This window comes from Martes martes, assembly GCF_963455335.1.
Source record: "Martes martes genome assembly, chromosome: 8".
NCBI lineage: Eukaryota > Metazoa > Chordata > Mammalia > Carnivora > Mustelidae > Martes > Martes martes.
In genome coordinates, this window is record NC_137895.1 from 4,492,355 (window position 1) to 4,517,435 (window position 25,081).

The 25,081-nt window shown below is 51.3% G+C and overlaps 1 protein-coding gene across 2 annotated transcripts; it reads right to left on the reverse strand.

The window, feature by feature from the left end:
• Positions 1 to 5,704: 5,704 nt before the first annotated feature.
• NUP50 (nucleoporin 50) lies at positions 5,705 to 25,036 on the reverse strand. 2 transcript variants are annotated; one of them, XM_080812284.1, is made up of 9 exons: positions 24,698 to 25,036; positions 20,377 to 20,455; positions 18,220 to 18,303; positions 15,332 to 15,518; positions 13,480 to 14,121; positions 11,647 to 11,728; positions 9,781 to 9,899; positions 9,397 to 9,502; positions 5,711 to 9,099 (listed from the first exon to the last, which is right to left on the reverse strand). In XM_080812284.1, the coding sequence occupies exons 2-9, from the start codon at positions 20,443 to 20,445 to the stop codon at positions 8,997 to 8,999; spliced, it is 1,392 nt and encodes a 463-aa protein (XP_080668410.1). In that variant the 5' UTR covers positions 20,446 to 20,455; positions 24,698 to 25,036; the 3' UTR covers positions 5,711 to 8,996. The 2 variants fall into 2 exon arrangements, with proteins under 2 accessions (XP_080668411.1, XP_080668410.1); XM_080812285.1 differs by lacking the exon at positions 9,397 to 9,502 and having other exon boundaries at positions 5,705 to 9,099.
• Between the last annotated feature and the right edge of the window lie 45 nt (positions 25,037 to 25,081).

Consider the following 25,081-nt stretch of genomic DNA (forward strand, 5'->3'; position numbering starts at 1 on the left):
ATTCTGCCTCAGTTGGCCCACCTGTAAAATGGGGCTGATACCACCTACCTCATGAAGCGTCCAGGGTTCTGGTGCACGACTGGGTCAGGCAGCCTTCTTGCAGAGCTCGGGTCCGGGCAGACTCTCAGACGCTTCCCCCGGCCATCCTCTGTGTGGTGGGGCTGGGCTGGAACATTCTCGTCTTCTGTGGCAGTGCCCAGCTCCCGCTTAGCCGAATCCCAGCTGTCTGCACAATTTCACATTTCAGAGCAGTGTTTCAGGACAGCACAGAGTCAGGCCTCGCTGCCACGTGCTGGGGCAGAGCCTCCGATCCCTGAGCATGGCCCCGAGTTCCAGAAGTGTCCTCCAGGGGAGCCAAATGCTGCCGCCACGTTTGTGTGCAGGGAGGCAAAGATACAGCTTCGGGAGTTCTCTCTCCCCGGTCGTCCGGGGTCTGAAGACTCTGGGACTCAGGTCTTGGGGGAAATACGGCCCCGGTGTATCTTCCACGGAAGGATGAGGTAGTCGAACAGATGTGGGAGGACGGCGGCCCTCCCTCTGCTCTCAGGGTCCCCCGACTGGAACCAAGCCCTGAGGCTCAGCCCTCCGCTGCTGGCGGGGCCGCGGGCACGTCCGATGCCCCCTCTGTAAAGTGACAGATGCACATCACAGGGCACCCGAGGGCCAGTTGCAGTCATGCGCACAAGGGCTTTGCCGGTCGTAGAAACGGGCGCCACAGTGGCGTTCCAGAGATGACCCCTCGTTGGTAACGTGCCCGCGGCATACAGGGCGGCTTGGCTGTTTTCACTCCCACACCGGGGCAGCGCTCACACGCACAGGCTCGGTCGTCATCCCCAGCCTCAGGCCCGGCCAACGGCCCACCCGGGCATCCGCGACACCGCTGCCCCACGACAGACGGGCGCATGCGGGCGGCAGCGTCTGCCCTCCGCTGTCTTTCCCTCTTTCGGAGGTTTTGTCTGAAACTGAATTTTAATCACGCTTTTTTGAGAGGCACTTGGTCACTAGGCAGTAAGCTGTCACCCTGAGGTTCTTTTCAAAGTGACAAAGGACATCAGTGACAGAGTAATAGATAACAAGTGATGGGGCCAAGACCAGCCCCCCAGCGTCCTGGCGTGTCCGGCGGTCACTTCTCGTAAGGCCATCTTTCATGTTTCTGGAAACACGCCTGTCTCTTGTGTAGCGCGGGGAGGACCAAAGCGTGCGCACATTTCTTCAGTGGGAACTGGAATCAAAGTGTGGTTTTCCTGGGAAGACACCGCAGTGTCACTTTTTAGGACACGAATAAGAGCGCAAGCTCTCCTTTTAGAAGAAATGTCACGGTCCTGGCATCTGATGGGCGGCCTGTGGCCTCTCGTCCGCCTTCCAGCGCCCGCAGGCCGAGGGGGCGTTCGGTCTCACGCGCTGATGTCTCCCAGGAGCTTCCAGTTGCTTGTAGAAATAGCCGAGGCTCAGCATCTCAGAAAAATCTTATTTAAAATGTCAGCGACCGGGAAGTCATCCACAGGGAACAAAATCTTCCAGAGTCCGGTCGCCCTGCAGATGGCTGGGTTTTCCGACGAGTCCCGGTCCTGGGAATGTTGGACTCTTCTTCAAGGACGGTGCGCACGTGAGCCGGTCAGGTTTCTGTCCTCCGCGGAGCCCTGGCAGCTCGCGACGCGACGCCAGCCCGGTGAGACTGCCCTTCCAAGAATCCAGCTAGAAGGAAAGCAGGAGCTGCTGCTGCTGTTGGAATCGCAGACCGTCTAGACAGCAGACTCGAAGAGTGAAGTAAAAACTTGTCTTTTCCCCATCAGGAGACATTCCCGAAGGCAGGCCCCGTGCGGTTGGCAAATTCTGGTGACTTGACTTGAAGAACACATCTGATGCTGTCCCCACAGGGAGGCTCGACGTCGTTGGCCGAGAACCTGCAAAGATGTCACGTGTGAAAAAGCTGCCAGCGTTCCCGTGAGCCTCGAGAGGTCTCTGGCACGTGACTGGGCTAGAACTGAGTTTCCTATCTGGTCTCGAACGTCGAGCGTCTGTTGGCGTGACGGTGATTCTCCCTGTCCGGGCTTCTTCTCACCTTTGGATCAGAAAGCAGGTTTCTCTTAAAACACATCAGGCTCCGGGAGGGCAGCAAGCCCGTGCCGGCCGCCACCAGGCCCCCTGAGCGGGAGCGGAAGCAGGAGGCCCTGCAGGGTCCCATGGCCAGGGTGCCACCTGGCCTCTGAGGGGGTTGAGCCCTGGGAGGCGGTTTGGGGGGTGGTGCACGCAAGGCTGCTCTCCTCTGTTCCTTTCCACTGGCTGATGTGGCGTGGGCGTGGTCCTCGGGGGGAGGAGAAATCCTCCGGCCCTTTCTCTGGGCCTGTCTCCAATAGTCTGGAGAACTAGGACAGCCACCCGCAGAAGCCAAGTCACCGGGACACCAAGCGGCCCGGCCGGCCGTGGGTTCAGACCCCCGCGGCAGGGAAAGTTTGTGTTTACAGTTTTCTACCATCCCCAAGACAAGCAGGCACCTTGATTTTTCGCGGCCCGGAGCTCAAGAGACCGGAGGTCACGGCCTACCGGCTGGGGATATTCCGTCTTTCTTGAAGGCCGGGAGGGTTAGGTGTACACAGCGCGCACTCGCGGTTCCCAAGCAAACTCTCTCCCTGTGAGAAGAATCAAAACCTGCAAAGAAAACCTGGGGCAATTTTTCACGACTTTGAGGCTTAACTAAAATGATTTCTACAAAATATATTTTGGCAAAAGCACCAGGATGGTGTAATCAAACATGTTAGGATCTCGTGGTCAGTGGTATTGCCATAAACGAGCAGCTTCTCGGTTCACCGTCTTCCACGTACAGAAACCATCTCTGGGCAGCATTTGGTTGGCTGCGAGCTGTTATGTTTTTGCATTTCTGTTCAAAGTTGATTTGCATGTTGGATATTAAATTTGTTTTTCCTCAGTGTTTTCCTCCAATGAATCTGTACTTGGTTGTTTTTTCTTTCTTTAACGGGTATTTCAGATCAAATACAGACGTTACGGCAACGCATAAACTTAGTGACTGAACCTTAATTTGCCCCCAAAGATTTCTTCTTCGAGTGTTTTTGGAGCTTTCACATGAGTTCCTTTCTAGAAATGCTGGAGATGGACAGAAACCAGCCCGGGCTGTGGCTCTCGCCACGCTGGGTCAGCCACGGGGTCAGGGCGCCGGCGGACAGGGTTTGGTTCCAGGCAGTATTTGCAAAATCCAAACACAAGATATGCGTTTCAAGTTTAGCTCCCAGTCCCCACAAAGCAGTAGCTTTTTCTGGAGTACCTCTTAAAAAGGCCTCGTGCAATGGTAGAATGCCTAGATTCAGAGTCAGGAGTCCCTCCCGACAGACTGCCTGGACTGCGGGGAGAGTTTCCGGGCCGGGCGCGCTGTTGCACATTTCTGGAGCTGACTCCGCCTACCAGAGGCTGATGGAGGCTCGGCGGCAGTGGGCTCACTCGTCCCGGGAACAGACAAAGTCTAAGTTGTGTCTCAGGTGATGGGCAGGCGTCAGGCCTCCACCACGGCGGGAAGTTACAGGAGAGGAAGTGAGAGCACAGAAGGGGGATCTGAGAGGAACATGTACGCAAATCTAGAAATACAGTGCGAACTGTCACATCGAGGATGTCTCTTGCAAACATCCGTTGCACTAGAAACATCCGAACCGGGAGAATTTTCTGAGGCAGCATCACCAAGGGCAGATTGCGTGAGCGGTCATCAAGCAGGCAGTCTGGTAGTGAAACTTTTAAAAGACAATGTCTTTGTTGCCATCCAGGTCAAACCCCCTTCTCATTAAAGAGGTAGGAGGAGGCCCCTTTAAAACAGTCGCCTGAAAACTATTTACCAGCTCTTCCTGGAGAAAGCTGCACCAGAACCTCGTCCTAGGGGCTGCCTCGTCCTCGAGGCAAATGCTGCTGTCTCAGTCCTTCTAGTCCGTCCTCGAGGAACGTCTAGGAACCACCATCATGGCCGAGCTTTAGAAATGCGTGTTGGCTGGAAGAGAAAACCTTTGGGAATTTTCTATCGGGAGGAGGGGAAAATGTAAAATAAATTAATCCATACACTATCCTAGTTCATTGTATATATACATGCTGAATGGATAAGCCTGCTGTACTTCGTGACTGTTAAAATGACGGGAAGAACAACGGGGAAACTTATGTGCAAAGGGAAGATGTTTGTTTGGGGGATGACGAAACAAAGATTTCCTTTCTTTTGCCCACAGCTTTATTGTGTCCCTCCTGACTTGGCCTCTACCTAAGCCAACAGGGTTGACAAGATTATTTCTTTTCCTGTGTGTGGATTAAGGGTCTTTCATCTTGGAATCTGACTTTAATAAAACAATTAGATTGCTCAGTTTGAGAGAACCGTGGCTTTTAGTGAACTTTAATATTTTGAATAAACAATTTTGTTCTGAAGATTTTAGATCATTCTGGAAGCCAGTCAAGTTTAGTCCTTTCATGGGCACATGTGCACACCTTCGAGTACCACGCTGGGGATAGTCCGTGTGGGTCTGCGGCTCCCCCCGGGCACGTGGGACTCAGGCCTGGGTTTTCCCAGCCTTACCTCCTCCCTTCCTGGGTGCAGAGGTGGAGGTGAGACATGTGCCGAGGTTGGCACAGTTGTCCCCCTCCTGGAATGTGCCAGAAGGGCAAGACAGCAGAGCAGGGACATGGCCTGTGAGGGGTGGGGCCATTCTCAGACTTGAGCCTGTGTCAGAACCATCTGTTGAAACTCATTCACCCAGGAATGAATATATTCCGGAATTAACAGTGATGTTAGCCCAGTCCTGTGACTATACTAACAAGGACCGAACCCTACACTTTAAAAATGTGAATTTCCCAATAAAAACAAAACAAAAACCACGCTGTTCCCCTCCCCCGCAAGTCTGCATTTCTGGCAAGTTCCAAGGTGTGGCCACTGCCGCTGCCAGCTCCACACTTGGAGAACCCCGTTCTCAGCGGCCCATCCGCTCAGTGCCTACAAGGGACCGGTGCGTTCTGAGGACAAGCACCCTCTCCTGTCACTTAGTTCCCACGGGACGTTACTGGTTCGGGACTACCGACGCGATGAGTGAGTTTGTCTCCACAGTACCTTACTAGGACATACGTCTGAGCCACTCAGCACTTGACTCTAAAATCTATTGCAACTGTATTATAGTTGAGTCTGTGAATGCCTTAATAGTGATTTTCTGGATCACTGAAAATTTAAAGCTCTAGAATCACCATGTGTTTTTCCCTTGATCTTCTTCATCTTTATAGTTTTAAAATACCCTTGGAGGGGTTCACAGATTTTTGACTGAGACGGACCTGGACACAGATCCCAAACCCATGTGTGTACCGTAAGAAACGCACTCACCTGCCCCAGTGCCGAGCTCTGGGAAGCGCCCCCATGGAGCCCGTCTGGGAGTCTGCCCTGTCGGCTAAAGGAGCACTCGGCACCTGGCACAGTGCTCCGGTCGGGGCCCGTGATGCAGCTACCATGCCCATTCTCATTTGTAAGGACATGAATCCCACACGACAGACCCTCGAGTGGCTCGGAACGGGCTGCCGGCGCATGCAGGGGCTGAGAGGAAGCAGAGCCTCCGCTGCCTGGGGGTTTCTGGGCCGTCCCACTCCCTCCGGCCCGTCCCACTCCCTCCGGCCCATGGGACTTGTATCGACACCAGGAACATCACAGAGGAACATAAAAGTGTCAAACACTGATTTTGTTACTTTCCATTTATTCACATTTCATGGATTATTACACTTCCTCAAAAACTAATACAAACTGAGATTACATTGTCTGACAATTCAAGTATTTTAGTTTTAGAAAAACAGTTTCCTATGTAAAACAGAAAGCAAACATCTGATTGCTAAGAAGTCTTACATCTGTTACGATCGCGTCTGCGTCAAGCAGAGTCCGGGGTCCCAACCATGACTGCCTCTGGCAAAGAACTTCCCCGTGGCTCAGCGCGGGACTGGACAGGCTCCTCGCGGTCCCCCGTCAGCACTGCGGGACTCACCGGTTTCTACCACAGATTCTCACTTCCAGAATGAGAACGAACACCCAGGGGTTTGGGAGGGAGCCACTGGGTTTGCAAATCCTTCAAAATGCACTGTGCTTGCATTCTGACTTCGGAAATCAAGGAACAGACAGCTGTTCCAAAGACGTGTTTAACTTTAAAACGAAACCAAAAAGGCTTTCTCAGTGATAACTTGTTCTGCACTCAGAGAGTAAGATGGCAATTTTTTTTCCTCTACCCCAGAGCAGGTAGATTCTTTTTGGCATGCAGCATATCAAAAATATGATTTAGAACTGAAATTGTAAAACTATAATCCTTTTCAAGAAAATCCATACATGGTCAGACACAATCAAAACTGCTTTAAAAACTGGACACACACCTCCAGCCTGTAATTCTAAACATGAGGACAGCACAACGCTCATTTTTTTGCTTACTGGGGAACTCTCAAAAGGACACACACCAGTTAAAAAAGGCCACTGGGACACTCGGTATTTGTCAAGATGCAACACAACTGATTTCAGATTAAAGGTTAAAAACCCCTCCCTTCAGGCCACATAGATGGTATATGTCATTGATCCTCTAACTAAATACAAAAATTTCAGTCAGCGTTAAACATTTGAAAGCCTAATTTCTAATGTTTTTGTCAAAAAATAAATCTAACTAAACCCGTGGGGTGGAATTTAGCTACTAATACAGCAAGGGAAAGACGACCGGCCTTCTGTGGGCCAAAGGGGCCTCTTCCCCCAAGTAACATACAAATATTTAGGTTTTACAGGAAAATCCACACACACTCAGGCTCTTTTGTATGAATACACAATTGAGACCAGCAAGTTCCTAAAGGGGAAGCGACATGAAGGAAATACCGTGTGGGGACCTCACATGCGTCACACCTGTCCCTGTAATCGTCACTTTAACAGTGAGTCTTAGCAGCAACAATTTGCTGGGAATGTCAGGAGAGGAGAAAGCCACACATACCAACTAATGCAAAAAAGATTATCAACTCTTTTTCCGGGGTGGGGGTGAAAGGTGACCCGATCCTGATACCGTCGGGCCACGTTTGGGAAACGTCTCACTGGCCACGCAGAGGCTGTCGCCAGTGCGGTGCCCCCCTGAAAGTGCCCGAGTGGCCTCGCGGCTCCTGGGGACCACGGTTGGGCCGCACAGGACAGAAATCTGTGCCCTGCGTCCCCTCTACCTCTAGCAGCTGGATAACCTCACTCAAGGCCGGGTGGACCACGGCCGCTGGAACACCACCGACCACCACGTCCTAGAACTCACCTATAACGAACACTCAGGAGTATTCTCAATTCTACAAAGGAAATGAAAAAATGACTGCCTCTCCCTCCCTAGCTGTCCCAACATGAGAGCCTGACCACAGCCCCCACGCGTACGCACGCCTCGCCGCGTCTGTCCAGAGGCACACACGGGACCAGAGTCTTTCACCGGAATCCGAAAACCTCATGGTCAGCGGGTGGCCGGCGGCCACACGTCAGGTGTCACACCTGAGTTAACGTACTGGATCATAAAAATGGTTCCCCTGCCCCCTTTATAAATCTCTAAAAACTATAGCTTCTTTAAAAAAGCAACTGTACTATCTACAACTATTTCTACAGTTTTCTAAGTCAGAAGACATTACTTGCTGAAGATCGGAACATACGAGTGTGAGCCCACAGGCACGGCCCCTGAGCCTTGAAACAAGGTCACATGGTACCAGCATTCAATGATTAACGAGGAATGAGAGTGGACGTTTAAACATGAACATCTGTATCTAATTCGTGTGCCCAGGATCTTCCAAGAACACTAGGATCCGTTACCGGACAGCTGTGGGGAGGGCCACGGCTCCCTTCCACACGGACATACTGAGTATCTTACTTGTAAAAAAAAGTGGAAACTTCAGGTATCAAATGTAGAATATAGTTCTGTCTAAAGTTAAAGGCCACACTGACGCACACACTTTCAATTCCATTACCTTATTGCATGTTTCCTGGCTAACGCACACGAGCTCCGAGGACGCCTAGGGTTCGTCGTGGTATAAACAGCTGAGACGTCTTCTTTCTTCTGTACTAAGCTCTACATTCGACTTTCATTTCTGCAAGGGTTTGCTGTCCGTGGTCCATACACTATAAGCTACCAAATTTGTGCTTTTAAACCTCATTCCTGGCAAATCCCCCTCGATTCCCTTTATCTGCAGGGGGGTGGAGAGAAGAGCACCTCAAGAATGAAACTACAAAACCAAAGAACAAGCTACTTGATTCCTTTTCAAATGGAAGAGCAGTTCCTCAATCAGGTCAAGCAGGCCGCAGGGCTAAAAGGCCAAGTCTGCAAACAGAAGCTAAAGCCCTTCATGCCAAGGGGGAGCCGCCGACCTGGTTCAGCTGCTGCAAAAGACGGGCGCGAGAAAGCAAAGGAAAAACACCTCGGTGGTGGCGGCGGTGGCGGTGGCAGCGCCGTAGCATGATTCGTTTGCAAAGAGTGCCGTTCTCCGGGGAGAATGCTGCCGGCAAGCTTCCTCCGGGACACGGGGGGCTGCCGGAAAGCCTCGCCAGCGGGAGCAGCAGACCCCAAAACCCGTGGGTCGGAAGAGCCTTTGGGAAGTCTAATCGATACCCTGATTTCAGCCTATTAAGAAACCACTTGTGGTCGGTTTAATAAGTGAACATTAAAAATCTTCCAAAAAAATGTCATTCAAACGTATTTTACACATTAGACAGTTCTTAAGAAGGGAGGATACAGGTTCTTGACACTTAACATTTCAAGGTTTTATTGGCCGTATTAATCTTCCTCACAAAGTTTTAAGTTATCTCTAAGTTCTCAGAATGTCAAAGTAAGAAGGGAAACGGACTATGTCTAAGGGGCGGTGGGGGAGCAGCAACTTGGCGGCAATCCCAGTCCAAGTGGGTTCAGGCATCCTTTTTCTCCAGTAAAATTTTGTGCAACTCATCCGCGTCCTCGCCTGTTTTTACCCGGATCAACATGGTCACTGGGACGGTGGCGTTCTTCTCATCGACGGGTGGATTGGGAACGCACACGATCAGGACGTTGTTCTTCCCCGTTCGGGTACACGGCATGTTGGGCGGAATCACAACGTTCAGCAGGATGTTGCCTGCAAGTCAACAAGGGAGAAAAGGACATGACGGTCCCCCAGACCACACCACCGGTCCCCGAGACCACAGCCTCGGCATGCTAACCCCCGAGCACGGAAGCCCTCCTGGACCTAACAGATCTAGAACTGGGAGGCGTCGGGAAGGTCGGGGGAGAAGGGCCCGGCTTCCCCGATGCAGGTGCCAGCACGGTGTCCCGCAGACAGGCCCCCGGGCCCCACGGCGGAGACGCTGCCTCCCGCCCGTACCCCCGTGCACCGTCACAGCGGCCAGGCCTTCCGAGAGGGGCCCGTGCTCACGGCAGAGGGAGGACGCGCTGGCTCGACCCGGAGCCTTCACGAGGTCCTTCCAACGCAGGCAGAACGGTCAGCAAAGAAGCTCTCTGTGGCTCACCGGCTAAGAGCGCTACGACGGCGATGGCGTCACCCACGAGTCAAGCCCACGGGAAAGAAAAAGCCGCAGAGAAGTTTCTGCAACCCAGCCCGGCAGGGCCTAGCGGTACCCACCACTTCCTCACAGCCCAGCCCCGGCCCCCAGCCTGGGCCCCTTCCGGCGGTGGTTCTAAGTGGGAGGCTGGGGGTGCCGGCCGTGTGTTACTGGTTGTTTCCTACCCGGAGCACATTCCGTTAAACGGAGGACGCCCTTCTGCGGCCAGCAAGCCGCCCGAGACGCGAGATGCCCACCTAAATTGGTGTCTGCCCGCACCAACAGCTGCGTCTTCCGAGTGGCCGTAGGTTTTAAATGCAGCGTGCCCACTCCCTTCTCCTTGAATTCGTTGTCTTTCTTGTAAAACAGCTTACACCTGCGGAGAGAAAGCAGCGAGGCCGTCAGACACTCGGCAGACAAGCTTCCCAGCAGCCGCTGCTCACACTTGTGTGCAAAGACCAGGATGAATCTTGGATTGACTCAGCCTGGGTCTGGGTAAAACCCAAGTAAGAAAATCAGGTTAGAGAGTCTAGCGCCCTTCCCTGTTCTTCCCAATTATTAAAACTGCGGGTCACGTGGAACTTGCAAACAACACTTTCTGAAGCTCCCTCTCAGTTCAGCCACCACGGCAAACACGCTGCTCGTCTGCCGCACTCCTCTGGCCCCGAGCTCAAGGGGCCGATCTGGTCCTTCCAGGCACGGGAACAAACACACGACCCTCCCCCATCTCTCTTCCCCTTTCTCCTATTTATGTTTGAATTTTCTTCAGGACTCCTTCAATTTTTATTCTACCAAAATGCTGAAATTTTGGAAATCACTTTTTTTAAATAATTCATTTGAGAGACACAGAGAGAGAAAGAGCACAAGCAGGGGGAGAGGGAGAGGGAGAAGCAGACTCCCCGCTAAGCGAGGCGCCCCAATGCAGGGCTCGATCCCAGGACCATGACCTGAGCTGAAGGCAGAGCCCCCAGGCGCACCGGAAAACACTTTTTTTTTTTTTTAAAGATTTTATTTATTTATTTGACAGACAGAGATCACAAGTAGGCAGAGAGGCAGGCAGAGAGCGAGGGGGAAGCACGCTCCCTGCCGAGCAGAGAGCCCGATGCACAGCTGGATCCCAGAACCCTGGGATCATGACCTGAGCCAAAGGCAGAGGCTTCACCGGCTGAGCCACCCAGGCGCCCCATTAAGCAAGGGCTGACAGTAATGTAATCCAACAGCCTCCCCAGCCTGCCGCGTCATGCACCTCCTTGCGTCATGAACACGCACATCAAACCACTGCCCGCCCCTCTGATTCATTCCAATCAGGAAATAAATCACTCCTATAGAGATCATCCGTGAAATTAAATTTAAAAAACAAGAAAAAGGAACTGTTGGATTCTTAAAAGTTCTCAGAAATAATACTTGGGAATTCCACAGGCTACAGGGACTATTAACGAACACTGCGGACTCCGTCCGAAATTTCTGTATTTAAAAAGACACATCTAGCGAAGGTTCTAAAATGGCACCACTGACTTCTCTGTAAATATGTTAAAAGGTACTAATTTCATTTCATTGGCATGAGATGATTCAATACTTCTCCTTAGCTTTCTACTGAAAGCACCAGCTCTCCTGTAAAAACACAAGTGAACAAAAACCCGACGCTGCTCCCATCACTGGGGAAGAAATGAAGGGCTGGAGACTGCAGAGCTTTTGGCTGAGAAAACCCACAAGGGCCAACCAGGTCTCCAGGACGGGAGGCCCCTCCCGATGAAGAGCCGAAGACAGACCAAAGGTGACGTCAGGGACCCGCCGACTCTCTCTGTGCAGGAAGGTGGGGGGAGAGGAAGAAGGAGATGGGGGACAAAGAAAAGCCTGTTTCTAAAGCACTTTAGAAGCAAGAAAGAACAAAAATACTAGTAAAGAGTAGGAAACGCCCAGTAGGAAATTTCTAGAATCTGTTTGTTTTCCAAAGAACAGGTCAAGAATTCTCTCTGGTTCCCATTCAGAGACCAGGCACAGCCTGACCCCCGGACAGGATGCTCAGCAAATACTGAGAGGATCAGGTCACCCAAAGGCCGCCTTCCTTATCTTTCTATGTCTGACAATACGCCCAGCACATGGGCTCCCGGACTCTTACTTACTTTTTGGAGTAAAACGCATCTTCTTCCTTTACTTCAGTAACTACTACTTTGGGCGGCTCGTCATTCTCTTCTTCATCTCCGCCTTTTAGAAAAACAACACTAACTCAGTGAAATTCAAATCAAGAGCTTACAGACGTCACAACAGAGGTCACTCACCCCCCCAAACCTCAATCTACAAATTGCCCGTAAGCGGACGCAGAAACCGAAAGCACACATCGAACTGGGGCGGGGGCGGGGACGGGAACGACGACTCACTGAATTTTAATTATTTTGTGAAAAATTTGGGGAATTTTTAATGGAGCATGCTTCCCCCTTCCAAATGTTAATTTGGAAAAAGCCTTGGGGTGAAAAACCGTCCACGCTTATGACTCTGCAGCAATTTTAACAGAAAAATAAACACAGACTCCAGATCCCCCAAGGGAAAAGAAAACTCTCCGGCAGGCCTCTCACAGCCCCACCCCCGACGCTCCTGGGACTCCGTGTGCGTCACGCTAAGGAACAGTCGGTCTCAGCGATGGCCAAAGAAGAGGAGGACAATAAAGCTGGGTACGGGGCAGGCTGTCGGCGACACCGCCCCGAAGCGTGAGCAGGCTGCGTCTGTGCGGCCCCCCATCTAGAGGCTCGGGCCCCGGGCGGCCTCTCGGACTGAGCCCAGCCCCAGGGGAGATCCACAACACTCCGATGCAAAGAACGAGCCTCCGGAGAAAGATGGCCTCAGGACACACACTAAGTCAAACAGCAACTCTCAGAAAAACAATTCTGGTGCTCCAACAAGTCAAAGGGACAAGACTCAAACTCCCAAGAAGGCAGCCGTGAGTGAGGCTCTCCAGGGCAGGCCCCGGCAGTGAGACTCGAACAAGCTCTCGGTCCCTCTGGCTCGGGGAGCGGTGCAGCCACCAGACGAGCAGGAGGACTTTACCATCGGGCACCGTAGGGGGACTGAGCCTCATTCACGCCCCCGCAGAGGCGATCCGGGGACAGCCCGAGGAGCAGTCGTATTTAGAGCAGAGAAATAAAAGGGGAGATCTTTAGTCTGTGCTTTGCTCTGGAGGGCCCCTGCCTGAGGACGGGCTCGAAGGAATGGAAGTTTCGCTCCCAGGAGAAAACGGCTGGTCTCTTCCATTCTGGAGTATCGAGAAGTGAACACCTCCTGCGAGATGTACATTCTAACTGCTTACAAGTGAGTGACTTCACACGTGTTCGCAGCCACCAGGGACGAGGAGGGACTAGGCCACTAACTGCTCCTTCCAAAGGGCTAAGAACAGTGAGTGAAGGGCCGGTGACTCCAGACCAGTTTGGGGCACTGATGCCACCCAAGGCGGACGCTTCTGGAAAGGTGGCCGCAGTCCAGACACATCGAGGGAAGTCCCGCCCTGTGCGGCTGCGCACAGTCTCCCTTTTCTATTCACAGCAGAGTACTATTTTGCCAGGAGACTTCACCTACGACTAAATTTGCAAACACAGGACACGCTGCGGACACCGATGACCAGTTCTTTCTTTCAGTTAAGACCCAATTCTCAATCACCGCTAATTCACTGAATTTTCTGATGTGCAAAAACCATGCATTTGATACTTTTCCACGTCGCCGTGCCAGACACCGTTACGGCCGTCATTCTTACTCTTACACTCGTGATGCTTATGGCAGCGCCACGGAACAGCTCTGACCCTGCTTCATCAGGAGGGAAACGCCAGACTCGCGTGTCCAAGAGCATCTCCGGGCAGTGGCGAGTCCCACCGCGATTCCCGAGGCCCCCGAACCGCAAAGCCACGTTCGTGCCGCTAAACCCGAACTCGACTCCGAGACAGACTCAGGAGGGTAAACTCCGTTATTACCTTTGTAGTCGCTACTGCCGCCTTCGGCCTGTACCTCCAACGTTTTCGCGGAAAATGGTGAAGACGCTGGTTTATTGTGGGTCAGATCTTTGCCAAAGAAGCTGGAGTTTCCCGAAGAGAACGAAAACCCAGTCAGGGGGCCGGAGTTCAGGGAGCCCAGGACGGAACCGTCGATCTTCTTGCCGAAGTTGAACGAGGCACTTGCGGCTCCCGCGGGCGGCTCCGGCTTCCTCTCGGCGCTGTCCTCTGCCCTGCCGCCGGCGAACGGGAACGCCGAGTCCGGCTGCGGCTTCGCTGCCCCGAACAGGGAAGGGGACTGGGTGGCGAGCGGCACTCGATCAGCCTCGCTCTCGGAGCCCCGGCCGCCACCGCTCCCGTGCTGCTGCTCGATGCCCGCCAGGTGTCTCTCGTAGTCTCTGAAGATGGGCGTCAGGTCGCACAGCGGGTTGGTGTTCACGTGCTTCGCGATCCAGTCCCGCACGGAGCAGTTTAAGGCCGCCAGCTGCTTGTGGTAGGCGCTCCGGGGGCAGGCCGCGCTGGAGGGGGGGCCGGAAGAGGAGGGCTGCTGACTGTCCCCGTTGGTTTTGGGAGTTAAAACCTTCTTATCGACCAAGGAGGTAGGACCATTCGCAGCAACAGATCCTACAGGGAAATTAAAGGTTGAAGAGTTTACTGAGGCCCTGATTGGATTATATGACCTGGGTTTGCATGCTGTTCTGTCTTCCCATTTTCTGCTTTTACTGTGTCCCGTATTTCTGTGCCAGTTCAGGAAGTATGTGCACGGCAGGTATTTAGGAACTGGTGATCACAAAAATCAAGAACACGGTCTATGATGTGCTTGCATTAAACTTCTACCGTTTAAAATAATCTTTTCCTTGAAAAGGAGGCCAGCTTCCCCCAGAACTGTCACAATAGTTAGTATAAAACTTAACCCCCCAGGTTGTAGGCATGAACATACATTAATGCGGTTAAAATTTTAACAGAAAGTGCCAGCTTAATCACACTACATGCTCTGCCTCATTAAAACAAAACAGTAGAGGGGCGCCTGGGGGGCTCAGTGGGTTAAAGCCTTGGCCTTCGGCTCAGGTCATGGTCTCAGGGTCCTGGGATCGAGCCCCTCATTGGGCTCTCAGCTCAGCGGGGAGCCTGCTTCCCCCCCCCCTTCCTGCCTCTCTGCCTACTTGTGATCTCTCTCTGTCAAATAAATAAATAAAATTTAAAAAAAAAAAAAACAAAACAGTAAGCAGTTGAAATTACTAGCTAAGCACAACCCAACCAGCCAGGACCGCTTCGGAAAACCAGAGACAGGAGCCCACGAGTCCGTTCCCTGTTGTTGCTGATCCCAAGAGTTCCGGACCACGTCTCTCAACACAGGATCGGGCCGCCACACCCCAGGTGAAATCAGTCCAGGGGGAGGACCCGCAGGTTCCTCGCAGGTGTGGGCAAGTCCCTGGTACACAGAGAACGAGTGAGCACACGGGAGGCAGGTCTTTGTGGAGGGCGCACTGAGAGCCTCCTCTTCTCCTTTACCCCACAGGTCAGTTCTGAGGGTCATTCTCATTTCACAGTCCAAGGTTTGGAGGTTAAGAGGCTAAGGAACTCGACCAGGGCCGCAGGGCCAATGACCGGCAGAGCTGAGAGCAGAACCTGGGTCTGTTCCGGCTCGAAAGCCCGTGCTCCACTCACTCTGCAAAAAGTCAGCATCTCCCTAGTTTCCATCCCTTTCATTATCACGCTGTTTCTGCTCCTGTCATCCCAGGACCCAGATGAAATCCAAGGAAAACATCGTTGCCAAGTTACTTTCCCAACGATCTTTACACCGATGTGAGTGTGGGGAGGAGAACCTACTCACCGAAGGCCGCCTTGCTCTCCGTGGCTGGCCTGGCCCCGGAGAAGGGCGGGGCGCTGGTGACGCCGCTTCCGTTAGACAGCCCTTCCAAAGGCTTCCCTCCGGCACCATTGCCGAATCCAGAAAACCCGCCTCCTCCAGAAGGCACAACCAAACCTTTAAAGCCTTTAAAGGCCCCTCCACTATCGGACTGAAACAGAGAGAGAGCACACGTTAGATGACTCTGCGCTTCCCAGATAAATAAGCAAGTCCGTGACAGGACCGTGTCAGCTGAGCGGCACCCAGAACGCTCACGGGGCCAGCACCAAGGAAAGGGAGCAGCCGGCGCAGAGACAGGACCTGAGACCGGCTTGACTCACAGTGACAGCTCTGCAGCCCAAAGCTGCCTTCCTGACAGCCAGGAAGACAGGGGCTTGCAGCGAAACTTGCTTTTAAAAATATATTTAAGAAACAGAAGGCAAAAAAGACTAATGCAATCAATTTGTGTACACAGCCTCAGAATTAGGACTAAAAACATTCTAAAACGACTAAAGCCCAAATGAAGCATTTCTCTCGCACCACTCCATGCAAGACCGCTAGCCCAAGGGAGCTGTAGCAGCAGCAGGCCAGGCTGACTGATGAAGGTACCTTTACCCATCCTCCCAGCACTTCCTAGAGCATTCCTGGAGCTTTTAGCTTCTGGAAACGTGAGTTGACTCTCAAACCTAGACTTTCCCTTGGTTGAGAAATCCAGAGGCAGCATTTTTCTTCTCGATTTTCTCACTACTGCCATCAGCAAGGTCCTTCTAGTAGACCTTTCCCACTGCCGCTGGCTTCCTCGCGTCTCCAACCTGCGATTCTCTGGAAATGTCTGGCACTCCCTGTGAGCGTCTACACCCACTCTCTGCCCCTGCAAACTCTCGGAGGGATGTTCCCCAGTTTACATTGCTCTGCTGAAGTCACCTTCCCCACCCGCCCCCCCATTCAAGACTAGTGGTTACACCACAGTGCGCACAATCTGCTTCCTGGATCCAAGCTCTAAGGGAGGCTCTAGGAAATGTTCTTGGAAACACATCACAGAATCCGTGCTTCCAAACATCCGAGGGAGTGCACAAACCGTACATTTTTCACCCAAATGAATTATAATCAGAAGCTCACAAAAATATTACTTCAACCAGAAACACAAAAGTTTCAATCACATCCACAGGAATTTCAGATGGTTACTCACCAGATATAATTATGGCAATAAAATTAGGCAAAAAAGGCAAACACCTTAACTTGTACGAATTTTAACGTGTGTAATAAATACGCCTTAGGCCCTGACACTTCCATTTGATTTGACCGTTCAATATCCCGAAGACAGCAAACGTACAGCCACCATCCTGTAACGGCTTACCACTGGCAAAGCGGAAAGCTGTTGAGTGGCTCCTCAGAGCCTGCTATTCTGCGGGAGATTTAAAAGCCACGAGCTGGGTGCCTGGGTGGCTCAGTGGGTTAAGCCTCTGCCTTCGGCTCAGGTCATGGTCTCAGGGTCCTGGGATCGAGTCCCACATCGGGCACTCTGCTCAGCGGGGAGTCTGCTTCTCCCTCTCTCTCTGCCTGCCTCTGCCTAATTGTGATCTCTGTCAAATAAATAAATAAATAAAATCTTTTAAAAAATGAATAAATAAAAGCCACAGGCTATTTATAGTGATTTTAGAAATTGTTAACAGCAAACCGGCTTTAGGATCATCACAAAAATTCAAGAACCACTGATTTAAAAAAAAAAAAAGGAACAGGAATCACTCAGAAAAAGGACAGAAGTGAATGAGAAGGGACGCCTGGGTGGCTCAGTTGGTTAAGCCACTGCCTTCGGCTCAGGTCATGATCCTGGGGTCCCGGGATCAAGTCCCGCGTCGGGCTCCTTGCTCGGTGGGGAGCCTGCTTCCTCCTCTCTCTCTGCCTGCCTCTCTGCCTGCTTGTGTGTACTTTCTCTCTCTGACAAATAAATAAAATCTTAGGGAAAAAAAAAGAAGTGAATGAGAAGCCATCTGCTTGGGCCCATGGAACTGACGTGCTCCCGGGCCGCCAGTCTCCCTTGCTCATTTCCCTCCACGGCCCTTAGAGAAGAAAGACAAAACTACACACTCGGCGCGTCTCTTCTATCATTAGGATGGCTCCACAGGGCACGGATATTTCACTTACTCCTGTCTCTGTATCTCTAGCGCTTAGCAGGTCTGTTGAACCAATGGACAAAACCACAACAGGCTACCCCTGACTAATGTGGGGGGCAGGTGCGCCGACCCCCTCCCTTATTAACCACCCCTCACCCCCCACCCCCGTATAAATGGGCCCAGGCAATTCAAACCCATGTCGTTCAATAGTCAACTCTCTATGGGAAAAGGCACACTTCAGCACTGAAGCAGATGATATAACATTTAATTTCTTATTATACAAGTTCTAAAAGTTATAGCTGAAATGATCATGTAGATTTCAACTATCCATGTTCATTCGCTTTAACAGCCAGAGGGCTCCCCCACCCCCCTTCCCTTGGGGAGTCTGCTTCTCTCTCTGACTTCTCCTCTCTCATGCTCTCTCTCACTCATTCCCTCTCAAATAAATAAATAAAATCTTTAAAAAAAAAAAAAAAACACCCTGCGTTTCCCTCCGTCGTTCCACCTGTCACCCACTCCTCTTCTTACTGCCCCTCAGCTCGCACCTGCCTAGCTCTACACTTCACTTCTACAGCAGGATAAGGTGCGCGTCTCGTACTTATGGTTTCCTATCTCCCACGGTCCACCTCAAGGATTTTCACAAGTAGAGAAAGTATTTTAAGAGGCATTTATCGATCTGACTGCTCCCAGAGGTAGAAAGGCTCAGCAATTAGAAATCAAATTAGTGTTTAATACAGAAAGTGGTAAGAAAATACTCACTTCAAATCCAACATTTCTACGCTTTGCTTTCTTTATGGCTCTATTCTTCAAGACTTCCTCACTTGCCACTGAGAACGTTCCCACCTGCAGGCACACAAATTAAACAGCAGTAAGAGGAGGCCCAAAAGGAGAAGAAATGCTAACCAAAACGCCAGACCAAACTTACCTTAGTATCTGCCAGTTTTAAAGTACTGTGAATACTGTAACAGATTATGGAGCAGACACATGCGATAAAGTTGACGTCTGTTATCTATCTTGTGACTCCCGAAGCTACTTAGGTGAGTCCGAAACCTTACAGATCTATACAAACCCAGGCTTTGAATCACAATCCAGAGGAGGGCACACAGGAAAGTGCTGACAAGACTAAGACCGTCAAGTCTTTAGAGGGGCGCCTGGGGGCTCAGTCGGTTTAGCATCGGACTCTTGATTTTGACTCAGGTCATGATCTCGGGGTCACGGGATCGAGCCTGTGTTGGGCTCCGAGCTCTGTGTGGAGTCGGCCTGATATTGTCTCTCCCCCTCTGCACCCCTCCCCGATCTAAAAGTAAGTAAATAAGATGTTAACAAAAAAAACTTTGGTAGGAAACCATTCAGGACCAGTTCTTCAAATTTTAAATATATTCAAAGATATGAATAAAACTTAGAATAAAAATCCAGTTTTAAGAAGCAAAAATCTATTCTTCAAAAGCCAAGAAATACCTTAAAGACCATTACCAGTGGGTCACAGAGCCTGTTCTCAAACCCAGATGCCGAAATCTAGGATCTGATGAATGCAGTTTCCAAAAAAAAAAAGAGTCTGCATTTATCAACAGGCCCTTGATTTTTAAGAGAAGCCTCGCCCATTTGCCCGTCATCGCGGAGACACCGGCACACGCTGGGCTCGAAGCGACCCGTTGTGGCTACTGCTCTTCCCAGTAGCTGAAGGAACTATGCCCACCGTCGGGAATTCGCTGAAGATCTCTGGCCTAATTTCAACCCTTCTTTCACCCTCAGGGGCTGGCATAAAATACTTCTTGTAAGAAGCAGTCTCTCTGTAGCTACCTCAGTGTTAAACTTAGAGATCTCTGCTCTAAAGAGAAGGGGCCGTCTGGCTGTGCATGTCCTGAATTCAGGGTGAGGTCCTTTCAGACTCAACTTCACTCCTGCAATATGTTACGTCAAAGCAAATCACTAGTCGGTTATCATAAACCGTACAGGCACAGAACGTAACACTGTGCATAAGACCCGGAGAAAGTCTGACCTGGAAAAAGTTTCCAAGGAGTTGGTTAAAAAGCACCAAGTCCGTTAGGAATGTTAAAAACCTTGTCAAAGTATTAATATACTTGTGATTTGGGTTTCCCTAAACATACTAATACGTATATTTGTAAAGGGAAAGACAAGATTCGGAAAGAAGGAAGACGGTTTAGGAATAAGCTTGGAACACCCTTTTGCAGATTTCTTCTTCTTCTTCTTCTTCTTCTTTTCCCCCCTTAAACCTCGCGCTACTCTATTAACTCCAAAGGCTAACTTGGTTACAGATTTCCTCAGTGAACTGGCCAGGGAGGCTCAAACTGCTGATGAGGCACGAAAAAGGCAGCTGCGTTCTACAATTTGGAAGAGAAAAATTAAAATATTCCCTCAGGGAAGACCATTTTTATTTTGTTAGGAAAGAAACTAGGCCACTCTAAATTCCATCCCAATTACTGCAGTTTGGGGGACGGGGCGGTCTGAGATCCGTGCGAACGTGAAAGAAGACAGGCCTCCAAGAGGCACCTCGACCTAAGTCTCCAGCTGCGGGGACGACAGACTGAGATGCACGTGGTGGGGAACCACGGCTCGAGTGTGAGCACCGGCGCCTCGCGGCGCTCACGGCTAGATCGCTTACGCACTCTTCCGTCTTGACTGAAACGACGGGTTTAGAACGCAGGAAGTACGTGACGTCCAGGAAGGTGCTTCTGCGAAGCCGCAGAGTATTTCAGGGACAGGCACTAGCAGAGAAAGACCCCCCCGTGTAATTAACTCATTTCTAAACTAACAGGTCATAACAGACCAAACTACTTTCTGCTCAGGCTGTTCCTTAAAAGACTTTTTAATTTTACTACAAAATCTTCCTGAGGAATCCCAAAACGAATTTAAATTGAGAAGCGGAAGGAAATCTTTTTTGGGGAAAGATCTTACCTCTTCTGCTTCGTCTTCTTGATCCCAGTTCCTATCTGTCAACTCCTTCTCGGCAATTCTTTTGGCCATATTTTCAAACCTAAGTTAAAAGTAGAAAGAAGTGAAACGTGCTTTTCTAGACCAAGATGTAAGAACTTACAAAGAATTTTTTTTAAGACTTACTGACTTATCTGAGAGAGAGAAGGCGCACAGGCAGGAAGGGCAGAGGGAGAGGAAGAGAGAATCCCAAGCAAGCAGGAAGCCCGCTGAGGAACCTGACCCCACGACCCTGAGATCGTGACCTGAGATGACCCCGAAAGTCTGATGGCTTAACTGACTGCACCACCAGGTTTCCCAAGAATTTACAAAAAATTTTTACAAAGAATTTTAAAAATTCACTCTAGCCTGAAACAAGATGAAAAAACAAAAAACAAAAACAAAAAACCCAAACCCATTCCTGATCAGTGGGAGGTGCCTTCATGGACTTGACAGCAGGGTTGTTAGGCTCTCGGTGTACATAATGCAATGAAGGGTTACGGAAGGAGGCAGTGCAGGTCTTCTAAGAACACTGGCACTCTTTCTGCGCAACCCTAAACCAGCTCCGTTTGAAAAAAAAAATTAAAATAAAACACTGACTTTTTAAAATCTGAAATCTTAAGTACTGTATATATCATCAAGCAGCACTTACTTTATTCTATGCTGAGTAGCAATTACAGTCTCGCTACAGGCAAAACATTTTAAATACTTAAAATCCTCTTAAAGATGATCCAGTAAAGAAGTTCATCTTTAGATAAGAATGTTAACACGGCACTGGAAATATTTTCACAGCACAGTACTCTTCTTTAGGCTACAGACAGTCGACAGAAATAAATTTCCCAAGACTGAACATTTAATGACCCCAAATTGTACATTGTTAAGCTAGAATATCATTTAAAAGTTCAAAATGTAATTAATATAGGTATGTTAACAATCAAAATTTATTTAAGATCTTTAAGAATAAGACATCACTCAACTCCTCTAAAGCCGTGTCACGGGAAGGAGGAGGAGACGAGGACTGACAGTTTTCTCTCCCCAGTGGACACAAGCACCTAGCCAGAGAGGGGGCTACTGCCCATCCCTTACAATCCGCAATGTTTTCTGATCCTAATACATATTCTTTGCTATAAACAACAAAATTAGCACAACAACCAACAGAGACTCCATTTTGAGTGCTGGCCCGGCTGTTCTCTAACTCACCAGTCAGATGGACCAAAAAACCCCTCCATTTCCTCCGCTGCCCATCTTGTCCCGGGGCAAGTACCCAGTTCCTTCAGGGTTCCTAAAACCTGTCTGGACTCCTGATGGTCTCTGCCCACTCTCACTTGTCCCAACACCGCAAACCACCAGAGTCGGATCCTAGAATATCGTGGTCATTAAGATACACATTCACACATTGCCCATTTCTCTTTTGTATCTACAAAATTAAATTCAAATGCTGACATTCCAAAGTCCTTCAAAATCTAACCCCCAACAGAGTAATTGCATAGGGGATTGTCAGCTTTTTTTTTTAAGATTTTATTTATGTATTTGACAGAGAGAGAGAGATCACAAGTAGGCAGAGAGGCAGGCGGAGAGGGAGGGAAGCAGGCTCCCCATCGAGCAGAGAGCCTGAGGCAGCGCTTGATCCCAGGACCCTGAGATCAAGACCTGAGGCCAAGGCAGAGGCCTGACTCACGGGCCACCCAGGCACCCCGGAGTGTCCGCTTTTAATAATCTAATACCACCTGAACTTTTACTTTACAAGTATGTACAGGGTTTTTTTCCTAATTGTAAAATAAATGGCTTTAAAATCCAAAATGCTAAAAATGAAGTATGACACTCAGCCATTACCTGCAAATCCCCCTTTTTAAGGTCTCCCCCTCAAATACCGGGTCAAGTTTTGCCATTAATCTTGGTCACTCAAACAAAAGGAAACAAGGGACCTTCTGACATAGCTCCTTACTGAACTTCGACTGTTCAGAGGCGGGGTGGGGGGCGGGTGGGGACACGACTCTTTCCCCGGTCAGTAACGAACGTCTCCACCAGGGGGCGGAAGAGCCGGGAAGGTCCCGTTTCGCTACGATTGATAGTAAGTTACTAAGGCAAGAAGAGGGGGGAGCAGGAAGTGCAACGAGCGCAGTGACAGTGTAACATCTAACTGGGGCCCGCAAGTGAGATAACCGGCGGAGTAAAGCCACCAACGCTAAGGAGGCTGCTTCCCCAGGTCACCGTATTTATCTAAGGTGACCTGACCACAGGGCAGGATCTCTCTTGCTTACTGCCCCTCCAGGCGCCCCAAACCCGCCCGCTCTCAGCAGGTTCTCCAGCAGTCACCAAGCGGTGACCTGGGGCACTACTTATTTTAGAAAATGCTACAAGACGCCGGCCTCTCAGTTTCCCCATTTTCTTGCCAGACCTCCCGCAAGTTATCTGAGTGCTGTGCTCACTTTCTTCATCTGAGGCAGGTGCTGTGAAAATTAAGGAAGATAGAGAAAAACCTTAGTTCAGAACGGTGCCTGGAACACAGAAGGGCTTCACGACTATTATTAAAGAAACAAGTTTTGCTAGAAGCAAAGGCTATAAAATATTAGTTCTCCTCAAAATGGTAAAAAGCATAGGGTAGGAAAAGAGACTCAACTATGAGCTAGGCTTTAAAATACATTTTAGCATGTCCGTATTTTATTTCAAAGCATGATGCTCCAGACAATATATACATAGTTTTTTTAATGCAAGAGGAGGAAGGAAAAAAACCCAAAATCTCCACAAAGTACTCAGGACAAGGCCCGGCACCCAAAGAGTCTTAAGTCCTGGCTATTATTATTATTTTTTAAAAGATGTTATTTATTTATTTGAGAGAGAGAGAGTGAGAGCGAGCATGAGAGGGGAGAAGGTCAGAGGGGGAAGCAGGCTCCCCTAGAGCTGGGAGCCCAGTGCGGGACTCCATCCCCGGACTCCCGGATCATGGCCTGAGCGGAAGGCAGTTGCTTAACCAACTGAGCCACCCCGGCGCCCAGACCTGGCTGTCATTAAGAATTTGGGGGAGCCTGGCTAGCTGAGTGGGTGGAGCATGCGACTCCCCATCTGGGGGGTTGTGAGTTCGAGCCCCAGGATGGCTGTCCAGATTACGGTAAAAATAAAATCTTGAAAAACATTTTTTTTTAAAGTGAAGATTGTGGTTAAAAGGACAGTAAATTTTAAAATGATTCCTAAGTATGAAGCACTGATACGAAATTGAGAGTTTCCATAGTTGGAGAAAACTATTACTCGTGCCTGGCAGAGTTACGTGGTCTCCGCCACCAGGTACAGCCTCATCCTCCGGGATGATCCTCAGTCAACATCAGTTCACCCTAAGACGGAAACAGAAGCGACCGTACTCCACAGAGAGGAAAGAAGAGAACGAGGGGGCGGACCCCGGAGGCTGGAAGGCTAGGGAAGAAGGAAGTCTCAACATTTCTTAACCGAACGGAGGGAAGGGGCGATCAACAGCTCGACATGCAGTACCGGATGGGAAGCCACGCCGAAGAGGTAGTGTAGGGAGCGAGTGGGGCGAGGGGAGACAGCCAAGGAGAAAGCAGTACCGAGGGGAAGCGCTAGCAAGTAAACCGAGACGGCCAAGCCGGGATGGCCCCTGCCCAATCGGGCCTCTGCCTCCGCCGGGGCCGCGGGGGCCCCGCAGCCGGGAGAGCCTCACCCAAATTGGGCGCCGCAACCGCGACAGGTCGGCCCCGCGCCGGCTTCACAAACAGCACCCGACTACGGGCCGCTGCGGTCATCCCGCCCCACCCTGCCCACTGACCCCTAACACCCCGCGGCCCGGGCCCCTCACCCCTCTCCTCCAGCCCAGGTCCGAGTCCCGCATCCGGATCCCGGTTTCCTCCTCTCAGGCCCGGGCCCCTCACCCCTCTCCTCCAGCCCGGGGTCCCCCTTCCAGGTCCGAGTCCCGCACCCTGACCCCGGCTCCTCCAGCCCACGATCCCCCTTCCACGCCCAGGTACTGTACTTTGTCTGACCCCGGGTTCCACCTCCCCAAGCCCGGGCCGCGCAGCCCGGCTCCTCCAGCTCGGGGGTCCCCTTCCAGGTCCGAGTCCCGCGTCCTGACCCCGGCTTCCTCCTCTCCAGGCCCGGGTCCTTCACCCGACTCCTCCAGCCCAGGATCCCCCTCCCAGGCCCAGGCACTGTACTTTGTCTGACCCCGGGTTCCACCTCCCCAAGCCCGGGCCCCGCAGCCCGGCTCCCCCTTCCAGGCCCAACCTGGTGCCGGGACCCCGGCGCCCCTCCCCGGGATCGGCCCCTTCCCCTGCCACGCTGCCCGCCTGCCTCTCACCTCCCGGCCGGCCGCCGCGGCACTCGCGGGGCTGTGGCTGCGGCGAAAGCCGGGTGAACGACCGCGAGCGGGTGCGAGGTTGCAGCCGCGGGCGTCGGGTGTGAAGCGGCCGCTGCTCGCCCGGCTGAGCGCGCCTGGTCGCTTCCGGTGCGCCGAGATTCTCGAAGAACTTGGTGGTCAGCAAGCCTGGGGTCTCCAACACCATGTCCTCCAGGGGCCTCGCCTCTCTGTGCTCGGCAGGGAGGGAGAGCAGGAAGCTCAACCACAGACGGCTGGAAGAACAGCGCCCAACGCGCCCCAGGCCGCCATTTTATAACTCCAACCTACCCACCCACCCCCTCCCCCCGCCGCCCGAAACCAACTCTATAAAGAGGGAGAAAAGAA